Source organism: Aquarana catesbeiana, linkage group LG05 (assembly GCF_042186555.1).
Source record: "Aquarana catesbeiana isolate 2022-GZ linkage group LG05, ASM4218655v1, whole genome shotgun sequence".
Taxonomy (NCBI): Eukaryota; Metazoa; Chordata; class Amphibia; order Anura; family Ranidae; genus Aquarana; species Aquarana catesbeiana.
In genome coordinates, this window is record NC_133328.1 from 530,289,708 (window position 1) to 530,307,183 (window position 17,476).

The following is a 17,476-nucleotide window of genomic DNA, read 5'->3' on the forward strand; positions in this document are numbered from 1 at the left end:
GTGTCCGATCTGTCTGTCGCAATGTCGCAGTACCGCTAAAAATTGCACATCACCGCCATTAACCACTTGCCGACCGCCTCACGCATATATACGTGAGCAGAGCGGCACGGGCAGGCAAAATCACGTACCTGGTACGTGATTGCCTTCCCGCGGGCGGGGGGTCCGATCGGACCCCCCCCCCGGTGCCATCGGCGGTCGGCGTTTGGCTGGGAGAGTTGAGAGACGAGGGGGAGGCCATCCGATCGTGGCCCCCCCCTCGCGATCGCTCCCAGCCAATGAGAAACATCCCCTGCCTCTGTATAGTACACAGAGGCAGAGGATGTGATGTCATCTCTCCTCGGCTGGCCAGTTTCCGTTCCAGCACCGAGGAGAGAAGACATGTAAGTGCACCAACACACACACACAACACAGTAGAACATGCCAGGCACACTAAACACCCCCGATCCCCCCCCGATCGCCCCCCGATCCCCCCCCAATCACCCCCCCCGTCACAAACTGACACCAAGCAGGTTTTTTTGTTTTGTTTTGTTTTTTTCCTGATTACTGCATAGTGTCAGTTTGTGACAGTTAGCAGTGGTAGGACAGTTAGTATTAGCCCCCTGTAGGTCTAGGGTACCCCCCTAACCCCCCCTAATAAAGTTTTAACCCCTTGATCACCCCCTGTCATCAGTGTCGCTAAGCGATCATTTTTCTGATCGCTGTATTAGTGTCGCTGGTGACGCTAGTTAGGAACGTAAATATTTAGGTTCGCTGTCAGCGTTTTATAGCGACAGGGACCCCCATATACTACCTAATAAATGTTTTAACCCCTTGATTGCCCCCTAGTTAACCCTTTCACCACTGATCACCGTATAACTGTTACGGGTGACGCTGGTTAGTTCGTTTATTTTTTTTAGTGTCAGGGCACCCGCCGTTTATTACCGAATAAAGGTTTAGCCCCCTGATCGCCCGGCGGTGATATGCATCGCCCCAGGAAGCGTCAGATTAGCGCCAGTACCGCGAACACCCACGCACGCACCGTACACGCACCGTACACCTCCCTTAGTGGTATAGTATCTGAACGCATCAATATCTGATCCGATCAGATCTATACTAGCGTCCCCAGCAGTTTAGGGTTCCCAAAAACGCAGTGTTAGCGGGATCAGCCCAGATACCTGCTAGCACCTGCGTTTTGCCCCTCCGCCCAGCCCACCCAAGTGCAGTATCGATCGATCACTGTCACTTACAAAACACTAAACGCATAACTGCAGCGTTCGCAGAGTCAGGCCTGATCCCTGCGATCGCTAACAGTTTTTTTGGTAGCATTTTGGTGAACTGGCAAGCACCAGCCCCAAGCAGCGTCAGATTAGCGCCAGTACCACTAACACCCACGCACGCACCGTACACCTCCCTTAGTGGTATAGTATCTGATCGGATCAATATCTGATCCGATCAGATCTATACTAGCGTCCCCAGCAGTTTAGGGTTCCCAAAAACGCAGTGTTAGTGGGATCAGCCCAGATACCTGCTAGCACCTGCGTTTTGCCCCTCCGCCCGGCCCAGCCCAGCCCACCCAAGTGCAGTATCGATCGATCACTGTCACTTTTTTTTGTAGCGTTTTGGTGAACTGGCAAGCGCCAGCGGCCTAGTACACCCCGGTCGTAGTCATACCAGCACTGCAGTAACACTTGGTGACGTGGCGAGTCCCATAAGTGCAGTTCAAGCTGGTGAGGTGGCAAGCACAAGTAGTGTCCCCCTGCCACCAAAAAGACAAACACAGGCCCGTCGTGCCCATAATGCCCTTCCTGCTGCATTCGCCAATCCTAATTGGGAACCCACCACTTCTGCAGCGCCCGTATTTCCCCCATTCACATCCCCAACCAAATGCAGTCGGCTGCATGAGAGGCATTTATATGTCCTCCCGAGTACCCCTACCCAACGAACCCCCCCCAAAAAAGATGTGTCTGCAGCAAGCGCGGATATAGACGTGACACCCGCTATTATTGTCCCTCCTGTCCTGATAATCCTGGTCTTTGCATTGGTGAATGTTTTGAACGCTACCATTCACTAGTTGAGTATTAGCGTAGGGTACAGCATTGCACAGACTAGGCACACTTTCACAGGGTCTCCCAAGATGCCATCGCATTTTGAGAGACCCGAACCTGGAACCGGTTACAGTTATAAAAGTTACAGTTACAAAAAAAAAGTGTAAAAAAAAAAAAAAACACAAACAAAAATAAAAAAAAATAGTTGTCGTTTTATTGTTCTCTCTCTCTCTATTCTCTCTCTGGTGTTCTGCTCTTTTTTACTGTATTCTATTCTGCAATGTTTTATTGTTATTATGTTTTATCATGTTTGCTTTTCAGGTATGCAATTTTTTATACTTTACCGTTTACTGTGCTTTATTGTTAACCATTTTTTTGTCTTCAGGTACGCCATTCACGACTTTGAGTGGTTATACCAGAATGATGCCTGCAGGTTTAGGTATCATCTTGGTATCATTCTTTTCAGCCAGCGGTCGGCTTTCATGTAAAAGCAATCCTAGCAGCTAATTAGCCTCTAGACTGCTTTTACAAGCAGTGGGAGGGAATGCCCCCCCCCCCCCACCGTCTTCCGTGTTTTTCTCTGGCTCTCCTGTCTCAACAGGGAACCTGAGAATGCAGCCGGTGATTCAGCCAGCTGACCATAGAGCTGATCAGAGACCAGAGTGGCTCCAAACATCTCTATGGCCTAAGAAACCGGAAGCTACGAGCATTTTAGGACTTAGATTTCGCCGGATGTAAACAGCGCCATTGGGAAATTGGGAAAGCATTTTATCACACCGATCTTGGTGTGGTCAGATGCTTTGAGGGCAGAGGAGAATTCTAGGGTCTAATAGACCCCAATTTTTTCAAAAAAGAGTACCTGTCACTACCTATTGCTATCATAGGGGATATTTACATTCCCTGAGATAACAATAAAAATGATTTAAAAAAAAATATGAAAGGAACAGTTTAAAAATAAGATAAAAAAGCAAAAAAATAATAAAGAAAAAAAAAAAAAAAAAAAAAGCACCCCTGTCCCCCCTGCTCTCGCGCTAAGGCGAACGCAAGCGTCGGTCTGGCGTCAAATGTAAACAGCAATTGCACCATGCATGTGAGGTATCACCGCGAAGGTCAGATCGAGGGCAGTAATTTTAGCAGTAGACCTCCTCTGTAAATCTAAAGTGGTAACCTGTAAAGGCTTTTAAAGGCTTTTAAAAATGTATCAATTTTGTTGCCACTGCACGTTTGTGCGCAATTGTAAAGCATGTCATGTTTGGTATCCATGTACTCGGCCTAAGATCATCTTTTTTATTTCATCAAACATTTGGGCAATATAGTGTGTTTTAGTGCATTAAAATTTAAAAAAGTGTGTTTTTTCCACAAAAAATGCGTTTGAAAAATCGCTGCGCAATTACTGTGTGAAAAAAAAAAATGAAACACCCACCATTTTAATCTGTAGGGCATTTGCTTTAAAATAATATATAATGTTTGGGGGTTCAAAGTAATTTTCTTGCAAAAAAAAATAATTTTTTCATGTAATCAAAAAGTGTCAGAAAGGGCTTTGTCTTCAAGTGGTTAGAAGAGTGGGTGATGTGTGACGTAAGCTTCTAAATGTTGTGCATAAAATGCCAGGACAGTTCAAACCCCCCCAAATGACCCCATTTTGGAAAGTAGACACCCCAAGCTATTTGCTGAGAGGCATGTCGAGTCCATGGAATATTTTATATTGTGACACAAGTTGCGGGAAAGAGACAAATTTTTTTTTTTTTTTTTCTTTTTGCACAAAGTTGTCACTAAATGTTATATTGCTCAAACATGCCATGGGGATTTGTGAAATTACACCCCAAAATAAATTCTGTTGCTTCTCCTGAGTACGGGGATACCACATGTGTGGGACTTTTTGGGAGCCTAGCCGCGTACGGGACCCCGAAAACCAAGAACCGCCTTCAGGCTTTCTAAGGCCGTAAATTTTTGATTTCACTCTTCACTGCCTATCACAGTTTCGGAGGCCATGGAAAGCCCAGGTGGCACAAAACCCCCCCAAATGACCCAATTTTGGAAAGTAGACACCCCAAGCTATTTGCTGAGAGGTATAGTGAGTATTTTGCAGACCTCACTTTTTGTCACAAGGTTTTGAAAATTGAAAAAAGAAAAAAAAAAAAAATTTTTTCTGGTCTTTCTTCATTTTCAAAAACAAATGAGAGCTGCAAAATACTCACCATGCCTCTCAGCAAATAGCTTGGGGTGTCTACTTTCCAAAATGGGGTCATTTGGGGGGGGGTTGTGCCATCTTGGCATTTTATGGCCTTCAAAACTGTGATAGGTAGTGAGGAGTGAAATCAAAAATGTATGCCCTTAGAAATCCTGAAGGTGGTGCTGGGTTTTCGGGGCCCCGTACGCGGCTAGGCTCCCAAAAAGTGCCACACATGTGGTATCCCCGTACTCAGGAGAAGCAGCTGAATGTATTTTGGGGTGCAATTTCACATATGCCCATGGCCTATGTGAGCAATATATCATTTAGTGACAACTTTTTGTAAATTTTTTTTTTTTTTTTTTTTTTTGTCATTATTCAATCACTTGGGACAAAAAAAAAAAATATTCAATGGGCTCAACATGCCTCTCAGCAATTTCCTTGGGGTGTCTACTTTCCAAAATGGGGTCATTTGGGGGGGGTTTGTACTGCCCTGCCATTTTAGCACCTCAAGAAATGACATAGGCAGTCATAAACTAAAAGCTGTGTAAATTCCAGAAAATGTACCCTAGTTTGTAGACGCTATAACTTTTGCGCAAACCAATAAATATACGCTTATTGACATTTTTTTTACCAAAGACATGTGGCCGAATACATTTTGGCCTAAATGTATGACTAAAATTTAGTTTATTGGATTTTTTTTATAACAAAAAGTAGAAAATATCATTTTTTTTCAAAATTTTCAGTCTTTTTCCGTTTATAGCGCAAAAAATAAAAACGGCAGAGGTGATCAAATACCATCAAAAGAAAGCTCTATTTGTGGGAAGAAAAGGACGCAAATTTCGTTTGGGTAGAGCATTGCATGACCGCGCAATTAGCAGTTAAAGCGACGCAGTGCCGAATTGTAAAAAGTGCTCTGGTCAGGAAGGGGGTAAATCCTTCCGGGGCTGAAGTGGTTAATAGTACCAAAAATAAATAAATAATAAAAATGCCATAAAAATGCCATAGATCTTTCCCATAGTTTGTAGATGCTATAACTTTTGTGCAAACCAATCAATATAAGCTTATTGCGACTTTTTTTTACCAAAGATATGTAGAAGTATATATATTGGCTTAAACTGATGAAGAAATTTGTTTTATAAAAACATTTTTGGGAATATTTATTATAGCAAAAAGAAAAAAATATTGTTTTTTTTTTTCAAAATTGTAGCTCTTTTTTTGTTTATAGGTAATGAATTTTATTTGGGTACAGCGTTGCATGTCCACGCAATTGTCAGTTAAAATAACGCAGGACCGTATCGCAAAAAATGGCATGGTCATGAAGGGGGGTAAATTTCCTCTCATTTCCTGTTGTGTTTACAGGACAGGAAGTGAAGAGAAATATTATGTGTTGGACACATAGCAAAATGAGCTGACATTCCCTGATCCATCTAAAATGAAAAAAAATACCATAGTAATGTGTGTTAGAAATTAGAAATGTAACCTACCAATTTTGAGGTGGATTGTGCAGATTTAAGGCTTGCAGATAACCAATGATAAGCACAGATCACTACAACAATTGAAGGTCATATTTTGTATACATCAATCTACATTACTGTAAAAATCACCTGATTTAGTGACCACACTATCCCACTCCATTTTGTTACTTTCTTAGTAACAGTAATGGCTATCTATGCTCTGATTACATAAAGACCTTGGCATAATGTAAGCATACCATACATACAAAACTAAATATCTCTTTAACAGTTGTGATCACACAGCCTATTACTGTATCACCTTAATGAAGAAGGCAGAAGGCTTTCTGTATTTTCTTTTGCATCTGGGTATGGATCCTAGTTTTTAGAAGTAACTGCTGGGAACAATCCATTTGATAGTCAGGGCCGGTGCTATCACTAGGCAAACTACGCAGCCGCCTAGGGCGCCCTGCTGCCTAGGGCGCCCGGCCACTGGTGTTCCTACTCTCTTCTCCCTGCAACAAGCAACTAAGTCTCAGCATCAGCAGACAGCTGCCGCTCCATTCGCACATTGTGTCAGAGGCGCATCAGCGGCGGAGGACTGTGTCTGTGTCCCAACTCCCAAATAAATGGAAGCAAGCAAACATTCATTGATGGGCACTGGTAGTCTGCATTGATGGGTGCTGGTGAGGATGCATTTGATGGGCACTGGTAGGCTGCATTTGATGGACGCTTCATTAAAAAGGTGGGGTTTACATGGGCAGGGAAAAGGGGGTGGAGTCAGAGGTGGAGCCAGGGGGGGCAGCAAAATGAGGTTTCGCCTAGGGTATCAAAAATCCTTGCACCAGCCCTGTTGATAGTAGAAAGAAAAACGTAATATATTTCTTCCAAGTTTAAGTATTTAGGTGTGGGACTTCAAATACAGTAGAACTGGCACATACAGTAACTGCACCACTCTATAAATGATGACACAAACATCTAAATAAACTGTATAATAAAGGAAAATAATACATTAGAAAATATTATACCTTCTCTAACCTATAATTAATGCCATGTACACACGAGCGGACTTTTCGACCGGACTGGTCCGACGGACCGAATCCGGCGGACAATCCGACCGTGTGTGGGCTCCATCGGACCTGCAGCTGACCGTCGAAAATCTGACGGACTTTAGATTTGGAACATGTTTCAAATCTTTCCGACGGACTCGCGTCCGGTCAAACAATCTGCTCATCTGTATGCTAGTCCGACAGACTTAAACCAACGCTAGGGGAGTTATTGGCTAATGGCTATCAACTTCCTTATTTAAGTCTGGTCATACGTCATCACGTACAAATCCATCGGACTTTGGTGTGATCGTGTATAGGCAAGTCCGTTCGTTCAAAAGTCCATCGGAAGTCCGTCAAAAGTCAGTTGAAAGTTTGTCGGAAAGACCGTCGGACTTTTGTTGCCTAAGAGTCCGCCCATGTGTACGCAGCATAACTCTCCAAGCAATGAATAACTTCTATAAAAAAAAAGTACAGGTCTCAGGAGAAATAAAAATTTCACTGGACTAACTACAATTGGATTGTTTTTTATTTATTAGAGAAAAAAATGTATCTAACAGGTTTGGTTACCATAACCAAAAATCTTTACAGATCCTCTTGCCTGAGCTAATTTCTTTCATTGTCTAGTTATTATTTTTTATAACCCCTTCCTGCTGAGCATACAGATGTGCATACTTAGCTTTCCGGGGTTATACCGGGATGATGCCCGCAGCTGCAGGCATCATCCTGGTACCATGTTGTAGAGCGGGCGATCGGCTATCCATGTATAACAACCGATGCAGCTAAAAGCCACTCGGCTGTTATACCAGAGGAGCGGGAGGGGAGGCCCCCTCTCCCGCCACCTCCCGCCGCTCTTACCGGGCCTCCCGATCCACCGGGAGGCCCGATCGACGATCCGCCGCCTCCGGCGGCTGCTGACAGTCTGGAACGAAGCCGTGTATGGCTTCATTCCAGCCTTCTAATTGTAAACGCGGAAGCGACGTCATGACGTCACTTCCCGTTTACTCGGCTGCCAATGGCGCCAGTTTTAAAAAAATATACAATGTTGGCTCAGTTTGAAGCGGTGGAGCTTGGTGTAAGTGGAGCTGGATTAAGTGGGAGTTAAAAACAATTGTTAGAGTATACAAGTCTTGCTGTCTGTTGGTGTTTGCTGCTGTCTGTTGGTGTGTGTATTGCTGCTGTCTTTGGGTGTGTGTATTGCTGCTGTCTGTTGGTGTGTGTATTGCTGCTGTCTGTTGGTGTGTGTATTGCTGCTGTCTGTTGGTGTTTGCTGGGTTGCATTTTGGGGACTTTTCCTTTTAGTTTTTAATTTGCCTTTTGCTGTCACTTTTTAAATAGCTTTTTTTTTTTTTTTTTTTCTGTTTCATCAGTCTATCAATTAAGGGGTGTGGTTAATTGCTCACAGGTGACCAGGTGCCTATTTAACTTGTTGTAGGACTCAGTCTGAGCGTGCTCAGTTTGAAGCGGTGGAGCTTGGTGTAAGTGGAGCTGGATTAAGTGGGAGTTAAAAACAAGTGTTTAAAACAGGAGGTTATAACAGGGGTCATAGTACCTGTGTAGTGTGAGTATCTGAGTGTTGTCTGAGTAGTGTGTGTGGATCGTTAGTACTTGTGTATTGTGTACCTGTATATTGTCTTGTCGTGTACCTGTGTATTGTCTTGAGTATTAGTGCCAGGAAGCTAGTTGTTAGGTAATTTGGACAGGGTAAAATCCCCAAATCCTCACTAAATTTAATAGGTACGATGCCCGGCGGGTGTGGAGAGGCGACTCTTTGTACATCTTGCCGCATGTATGCGTTCCTTGATCATCCGATCGAGGGCGAATACTGCTGTGCAAAATGTAAGCACATTGTTTCCCTGGAAGCCCAGGTTCTGAATCTGGGGAAGCAACTGTCAGCACTGAGAAGTCCCTCCATACTAAAGGTGAGCCAGGAATGTACACGGCAGGTGCCGGCAGGGGCCAGCACAGAGGCGGGTGGAGACAAAGAGGTGCAGGCACTAGCAAAGAGTAGATGGGTGACAGTCAGGAGGGGTAGAGGGGGAAGTGCCAGGGAGGCCGATCCAGGACTGGAGCATCCCAATAAGTACGCTCCATTGAGTGACATTGGTGTTACCAGTCAGGGACCAGAACTGCTGGAGATGAGGGACTCTCCTAGCTGCCAGGGGAAGAACTCCTCCAGTGAGAGTGGGGGGGACAGATTCTGGTGGTAGGGGACTCAATTCTTAGAAGGACAGAGAGGGCAATCTGTAACCAAGACCTGAAGCGCCGAACAGTATGTTGTCTACCGGGCGCTCGGGTTCGGCACATCACGGATCTTGTGGACAGATTACTGGGAGGGGCTGGGGAAGACCCGGCTGTCATGGTGCACGTTGGCACCAATGACAAAGTCAGAGGCAGATGGAGTGTCCTAAAGAACGATTTTAGGGACTTAGGAGCTAAATTGAGGAAAAAGGACCTCCAAGGTAGTGTTCTCAGGAATACTACCGGTACATCGAGCCACACCAGAGAGGCAGAGGGAGATTAGGGAAGTAAACAAGTGGCTGAAGAGCTGGTGTAGTAAGGAGGGGTTTGGGTTCCTGGAGGACTGGGCCGACTTCTCAGTCGGTAACCGGTACTATAGAAGGGACGGACTGCACCTAAATGAGGAGGGTGCAGATCTGCTGGGAATGAAGATGGCCAAAAAGTTAGAGGGGTTTTTAAACTAGGCGATGGGGGGGAGGGTCCAGAGACAGTGATAGCCAGCGCGGAAGATATTCCAGAGGGTAGTATTGGGGGCATTAGTGGTAGGTTAACCAAAGCACAAAAACACAAGGTGAGTATAGTAGCAAGTCCAAGTTGCAATCTTGAAACACCCAATACGAGGACAATATGCGACCGGTCTAAACTATGTGGCATGTTCACCAATGCCAGGAGCCTGGCGGACAAGATGGGTGAACTAGAGATACTGTTGTACAAGGAGGATTTGGATTTTGTGGGAATTTCAGAGACCTGGTTCAACAGCTCTCATGATTGGCTGGCAAACATTCAAGGGTATACCCTATACCGCAAGGATAGAGAGGGTAAAAAAGGGGGAGGGGTATGCCTATATATCAAGAATAATGTGCAAGTGAATGTGAGAGATGACATCACTGAGGGGGCTAGGGAGGAGGTGGAATCTTTATGGGTAGAGCTCCAAAGGGATGAAGCTAAGGGGAAAATAATACTGGGAGTATGCTATAGGCCCCCTAACCTGAGGGAGGAAGTGGAGACGGATCTCCTATCACAAATTGGATTAGCAGCAAGGATGGGAAGTGTTATCATAATGGGGGATTTTAATTATCCAGACATAGACTGGGCGGAGGGAACCGCACATTCATTTAAGGCTCGCCAGTTCCTTAATGTCTTGCAGGACAATTTTATGGGTCAGATGGTAGACGCACCAACTAGAAATAAAACATTACTAGATCTACTGATTACCAACAATACAGACCTGATAACAGATGTGGAAATACGGGGCAATTTAGGTAACAGCGATCACAGGTCAATTAGTTTCAGTATAAATCACACAAATAGGAGACATGAAGGGAACACAAAGACACTGAATTTCAAAAGAGCCAACTTCCCTAAACTACAAACCTTGCTAAAAGGCATAAATTGGGATAAAATATTAGGAACAAAGAATACGGAGGAGAGATGGGTTTGCTTTAAGAGCATATTAAATAAGGGCATTAGCCAATGTATCCCATTGGGTAATAAATTTAAAAGAGCGAACAAACATCCTGGATGGCTTAACTCCAATGTAAAAATGCATATAAAAGCAAAGGAGAAGGCCTTCAAAAAATACAAGGTTGAGGGATCATCCACAGCATTCAGAATTTATAAAGAATGCAATAAGAAATGTAAGGGTGCAATTAGGATGGCTAAGATAGAACATGAAAGACACATAGCGGAGGAGAGCAAAAAAAATCCCAAGAAATTCTTTAAGTATGTAAACAGTAAAAAAGGGAGGACAGACCATATTGGCCCCATAAAGAATGAGGAAGGACATCTGGTTACAAAGGATGGGGAGATGGCAGAGGTATTGAATTTATTCTTCTCCTCAGTCTTCACGAGTGCATCGGGGGGCTTCAGTAACCAAAACTGCAGTGTTTATCCTCATGACACAACACAGGAAGCACCTACATGGTTAACAGAGGACGGAATTAAAATTAGACTTGAGAAACTTAACATTAATAAATCACCGGGACCAGATGGCTTGCATCCGAGGGTACTTAGGGAACTCAGTCAGGTGATTGCCAGACCGTTGTTCCTAATTTTTACAGACAGTCTATTGACTGGAATGGTACCAGCTGATTGGAGAAAAGCCAATGTAGCACCAATATTTAAAAAGGGCCCAAAAAACATCCCTGGGAATTACAGACCAGTTAGCCTAACATCAATAGTATGTAAACTCTTGGAGGGGATGATAAGGGACTATATACAAGATTTTAGTAATAAGAATGATATCATTAGCAGTAATCAGCATGGATTCATGAAGAATCGTTCTTGCCAAACCAATCTATTAACCTTCTATGAGGAGGTGAGTTGCCATCTAGATAAAGGAAGGCCCGTAGATGTGGTGTATCTGGATTTTGCAAAAGCATTTGACACAGTTCCCCATAAACGTTTACTGTACAAAATAAGGTGCGTTGGCATGGACCATAGGGTGAGTACATGGATTGAAAACTGGCTACAAGGGCGTGTTCAGAGGGTGGTGATAAATGGGGAGTACTCAGAATGGTCAGGGGTGGGTAGTGGGGTCCCCCAGGGTTCTGTGCTGGGACCAATCCTATTTAATTTGTTCATAAACGACCTGGAGGATGGGATAAACAGTTCCATCTCTGTATTTGCAGACGATACTAAGCTAAGCAGGGCAATAACTTCTCCGCAGGATGTGGAAATCTTGCAAAAAGACCTGAACAAATTAATGGGGTGGGCGACTACATGGCAAATGAGGTTCAATGTAGAAAAATGTAAAATAATGCATTTGGGTGGCAAAAATATGAATGCAATCTATACACTGGGGGGAGAACCTCTGGGGGAATCTAGGATGGAAAAGGACTTGGGGGTCCTAGTGGATGATAGGCTCAGCAATGGCATGCAATGCCAAGTTGCTGCTAATAAAGCAAACAGAATATTGGCATGCATTAAAAGGGGGATCAACTGCAGAGATAAAACGATAATTCTCCCGCTCTACAAGACTCTGGTCCAGCCGCACCTGGAGTATGCTGTCCAGTTCTGGGCACCAGTCCTCAGGAGGGACGTACTGGAAATGGAGCGAGTACAAAGAAGGGCAACAAAGCTAATAAAGGGTCTGGAGGATCTTAGTTATGAGGAAAGGTTGCGAGCACTGAACTTATTCTCTCTGGAGAAGAGACGCTTGAGAGGGGATATGATTTCAATTTACAAATACTGTACTGGTGACCCCACAATAGGGATAAAACTTTTTCGCAGAAGAGAGTTTAATAAGACTCGTGGCCACTCATTACAATTAGAAGAAAAGAGGTTTAACCTTAAACTACGTAGAGGGTTCTTTACTGTAAGAGCGGCAAGGATGTGGAATTCCCTTCCACAGGCGGTGGTCTCAGCGGGGAGCATTGATAGCTTCAAGAAACTATTAGATAATCACCTGAATGACCGCAATATACAGGGATATGTAATGTAATACTGACACATAATCACACACATAGGTTGGACTTGATGGACTTGTGTCTTTTTTCAACCTCACCTACTATGTAACTATATATATATATATGTTCAGAATCGCCGTTTTCGAATACTGTGAAGTGCAAAGGAGGGATCGGGGGTCTTTTAGACCCCCGATCCCTCCATAAAGAGTACCTGTCACCACCTATTACTGTCACAAGGGATGTTTACATTCCTTGTGACAGCAATAAAAGTGTTAAAAATTTTTTTTTTTAAAAAAACACAATTTCTAAAAATAAAAAGCATGACATGTTTAGTATCTATTTACTCGGCGTACCATCATCTTTCACATTATACAAAAAAATTGGGCTAACTTTACTGATTGTTTTTTTTTTTTTAATTCATGAAAGTGAAACCTTTTCCCAAAAAATTGCGTTTAAAACACCACTGCACAAATACGTGATAAAAAATATTGCAACAATCGCCATTTTATTCTCTAGATTCTCTGCTAAAAAATATATATATAATGTTTGGGGGCTCTAAGTAATTTTCTAGCAAAAAATACGTATTTTAACTTAACACCAAATGTCAAAAATAGGCTTAGTCGTGAAAGGGTTAATAATGGGAAATAAATAGTCCCCCACACCCTTAAACAAAACCTGACACACTATGTACATGTGCTAATATACACACATGAGGGCTGTAAATGAGCAGTTCTCCTGCTATAGTGGTGTCAGTGCATATATATTGCCTCATTATTTGGGCCCCCTCTCAACACAGCTCAGGAATAATTGGCACTAGCAATTTTGATCAACTGGTTCCATGGAGGTATAACTGGAGTCAGTGGGAGTTTATTTCTTCCCCTGCTAAATAAGCTGATCAGATGGGTAATTATACCTCTTTGCCATGCAATTTGTGATTTTAAAAACACAGGAAATTAAAAAAGACTAGAAAACGAACACAAATCTTTCCTCTCATAAACTACTTAATACAAGGGTTACAATCCTATTGAGTTTTTTACACCTTTTTATCTCCTTATAGTCCAATACCATCACGTTATGGTTTTTGCTTCCTGCAAATACGGCTTCCTGCTCTAACACTCCAGTGCTCTATGCATGTCAGATTGGATGGGGAACTCAGGTGGAAAGGAAGTGGCTGAAAGAGGCTGGAGGAAATTGGCAACACTGAGATGAAAAAAGGATAAAAAAGTGGAAATATTATTTTGAAAGAAAAGCTTTGATAGTTGTTTATGATATAATGATGACCATGGAGTTGGCTTACCAAAACTGGAAAGTACAAAATCTGGTGCAGCTCTGCCTAAAAACCAATCAGCTTCCAAGTTTTTTTTGTCAACGCTTAATTGAACAAGGTGACATTATGCAGAGCTGCACCAGATTTTGCACTCTCCAGTTTTCGTAAAGAGTTAGATCTGCTTTAGGAGGAGATCAAAGAAACATAAGACAATTTAAAGATTATTTCAATTTATTAAAGTTTAAGGAAGGGGAGGAATACTTTCTTTTAATTACTAACAAAAAAAATGAAAAAAGGTTAAAAAGAAAGTAAAATACCTGGTGACAAAATACCATATTAGAACCCAGATTGGGAGATTTCCTGGTGGAGTACTGTAGGTTGTGTGATTCATTGTCACCAAATGATTTCAAAAACTATGCCAGGAGTCCACTCCCTTAATGTTTTCATGACCAAATTCTAAAAATCACACCTGTCAGAACAGAAAGTTTCACTTTTATGAATTATACATTCTGATTCTTGGTTACTTTTAGTTACATTTCCTGCAAAACAAACTAAAACTTTATATATACATTTGCTAATTTAACATCATACATTTACCTTGTTTTGTAACTGACTGTGTTTCTTTGCCTAGTCTGAACTGTCGGAGGGCATTGCGGTCCTGGTTGGATGTAACGACCGGATTCAAGCAGTGATTTCACAACTAGAGGAAACTTGTAAAACTGTGGAGGTAAGAGATGCTGAATGTGAGGTTTAGAACAATTCATTTTTGTTGTCATTTTATTATTACTTTATTTCAATCTAATTTCATCATTTCCAACATTAGTCCTATGCTTTCTAAAATTAAGTTTTAGGATTTACATATAGAAGTATTTACATATAGAATGTGTTCTTTTGGAAAGTAAACTTTTGGATAGTAAAGTATCTTTTGGATAGTAAAGTGCAAGGGAGTGTAATAACTTGTCTTTACTTTGCTGTAACTTTAAATATAAAATGTTTCGTAAGTGGGTCAAACAAATAGAGAGGTACCAAAATGTTCTTTTTCTTTTTTCTTTTTTTTTACAGAACTTATTTTCACTTCTGTTAAAGTCCACTCTGTTGTCTTTAGAGTCCTGAAGCACATTTTCATATACTTTATGACTTCCTAAACTGGTGCAGATATACTTTTTTGCAGAGTATTTAGTTAATTTTAAATTATGTCTTCCTATCTCTTTGAGACCACTGAGAGGAAATATCTCCATCAGAATTTCTGAAGTCTGAATTATGTATTTTAGAAGCATACACTACTGCAGTAAATGTTTATTAATGTTTTTTACATATTATCCAGTCCATGCTCCAACCTACTTTTGTCCTTCTAAAGCTGAAATGTATTTTGGGTGGAATTATCCATTTACTCAAGTAACATGAGCCTAAATGACTCCTGCACCAAAGACGCCAGAGGAAGTAAAAAAAAAAATTGCAAATTGAGGAATTTTCTCTTTAGGCAATTATCACCAGAAAAGGTTCCTATTGAGAGATTTACCTCACCACCTGTTCTGGTGTCAACTGTAATGGTTTGCTTTCCCATCACTATCTGACCCAGCGATGAAGGTCATTAGGACCAATAATGAGGGCGAATTTTCCCAATGTGGACTCAAGAGCATTGGACTTCTGTCAAACAGTCTTGTTGGAAATTTTTTCTCGATCGGAGGCTGCAGGCAACAGGCAGAGAGTTCCCACTGTCAGAATACAATGCCACAGTGGGGTGGATTCCTCTATCAACCTTGACTGTATGAATGGAAGAATCCATTTATGGCCAGCCTTAGACAGCAATAAAACTTTGATTGAATTCTAACCCACCCATAAAGCCTGCACACACGTTCAGAAAATTGGACAAAAGAAAAACGCTTTCAAAGCGATCATGCTCTAATCTGATCATTAGTACACAGAAGTCTGAAATTATCTGAAGGGACAAACATGAAAAATGCTCTCGTACGATACCAGATCTTATCATTTTCGTTTAATCAGTACATTTTTTGTCCAAAAATCCAAAACAAATGAAATTCAAAGTATTACATCACTTCCAAATTTAAATAATTAACCTTAGTATTCTCTTAATTTTCGAAATGTAGACTAGCATGCAAAAATAAAAAAAAAAGGGTGATCATTTGTCTGATAATCTCATTGTGTGTACCAGACTTTACTCTATCCAAAGCTAAGATAAAAAAAATGTGGCTATACATAGATTTTAAGGCCCCACCAAACACAGAGTTGAAACATATTCTCAAAGGTATAAATATATGTTGTAACTTGTATCTGGAATTTGCATATCGGGGCATGTTACAAGCCTGGCATGCTCCTTTACTATCCCAACAACCAGGAAACTCTGCTTGTCAAATAATTTGGCAGGGATAATGCATTACATTATGTTAACACCCAGCCTCATAAGTATGTAAGAGCTAGCGGATTACATGTGAACTGTTGTCTGCATTATTTTGATTTGTGCCTGGCCAATTACAATACTTCTGCTATATCCTGTGCCAAAAGTTCAGTATTGACAAGGTTTTCTGTGAGCCCATTATGAGACTTTCCTGCACCTCCTATTTTTTTTTTTTTTAAACATCCCTCTCCATACTTAGATAAGAAATGGGAGGGCATGTTCTGTTTCAAACGCTGTATGTCCTATGCAATGACATACCTTTTATACCCAGCTTGTGTAGACCACCATGGCTGCTTACTGATTTGGCAGAGTCTAAAGACGACTTAAGACACAGAAGTTGATCGACTTCTGTTGGAGACATGTTGGCATTTTCTCCTGATAAGTGACTACAGCCAAGCAACTGCAGCCAGTGATTAGTGTATTATGACATACAATTTCTCAGTGGGGGGATATCTGTTCATCCATCTCATTTGTGTAGGTAGATGAATCTGTTGGGTTTTTTTGTTTTGCTGATTTGTAGAAAAATGCTGGGTATCTTGGAGAATTTGGAGGTAGGGGCAGGAAAGAATGTTTGCATGTTAATGCTGCTGATATACACTATATTACCAAAAGTAATGGGACACCTGCCTTTACACGCACATTAACTTTAATGGCATTCCAATCTTAGTCCACAGGGTTCAATGTCTATGGGAATGTTTGACCATTCTTCCAGAAGTGCATTTGTGAGGTCAGGCACCGATGTGGACGAGAAGGCCTGGCTCACAGTCTCTGCTTTAATTCATTACAAGGTGTTCTATCGGGTTGAGGTCAAGGCTCTGCAGATCAGTCAAGTTCCTCCACCCCAAACTCACTCATCCATGTTTTTTTAGATCTTGTTTGTGCACTGGTCCAAATTATTTGGTGGAGGGGGGCTTATGGTGTGGGGTTGTTTTTCCGGGGTGGGCTTGGCCCCCTAGTTCCAGTGAAGGGAACTTTTAAGGTGTCAGCATACCAAGACATTTTGGACAATTTAATGCACCTAACTTTGTGGGAACAGTTTGGGGATGACCCCTTCCTGTTCCAACATGACTGCACATCAGTGCACAAACAAGGTCTATAAAGACATGGATGAGCGTGTTTGGGGTGGAGGAATTTGACTGGCCTGCGCAGAGTCCTGACCTCATCCCAATAGAACACCTTTGGGATGAATTAGAGCAGAGACTGCAAGCCAGACCTTCTCATCCACATCAGTGCCTGACCTCACAAATGCGCTTCTGGAAGAATGGTCAAACATTCCCATAGACACACTCCTAAACCTTGTGGCCAGCCTTCCCAGAAGAGATGAAGCTGTTATAGCTGCAAAGGGTGGGCCAACTCAATATTGAACCCTATGGATTAAGACTGGGATGCCATTAAAGTTCATGTGTGGGTAAAGACAGGCGCCCCAATACTTTTGGTAATATAGTGTATGT

The 17,476-nt window shown here is 42.2% G+C and overlaps 1 protein-coding gene across 1 annotated transcript in view; it reads left to right on the top strand.

Annotated features, from left to right (window-relative positions):
- Positions 1 to 17,476, top strand: part of TRIM55 (tripartite motif containing 55) — a 214,016-nt gene that overhangs the window by 59,365 nt on the left and 137,175 nt on the right. Inside the window, exon 4 of the mRNA XM_073631744.1 lies at positions 14,241 to 14,336. Coding sequence (XP_073487845.1) covers positions 14,241 to 14,336 — 96 coding nt within the window. The remainder of the gene's footprint in view (positions 1 to 14,240; positions 14,337 to 17,476) is intronic.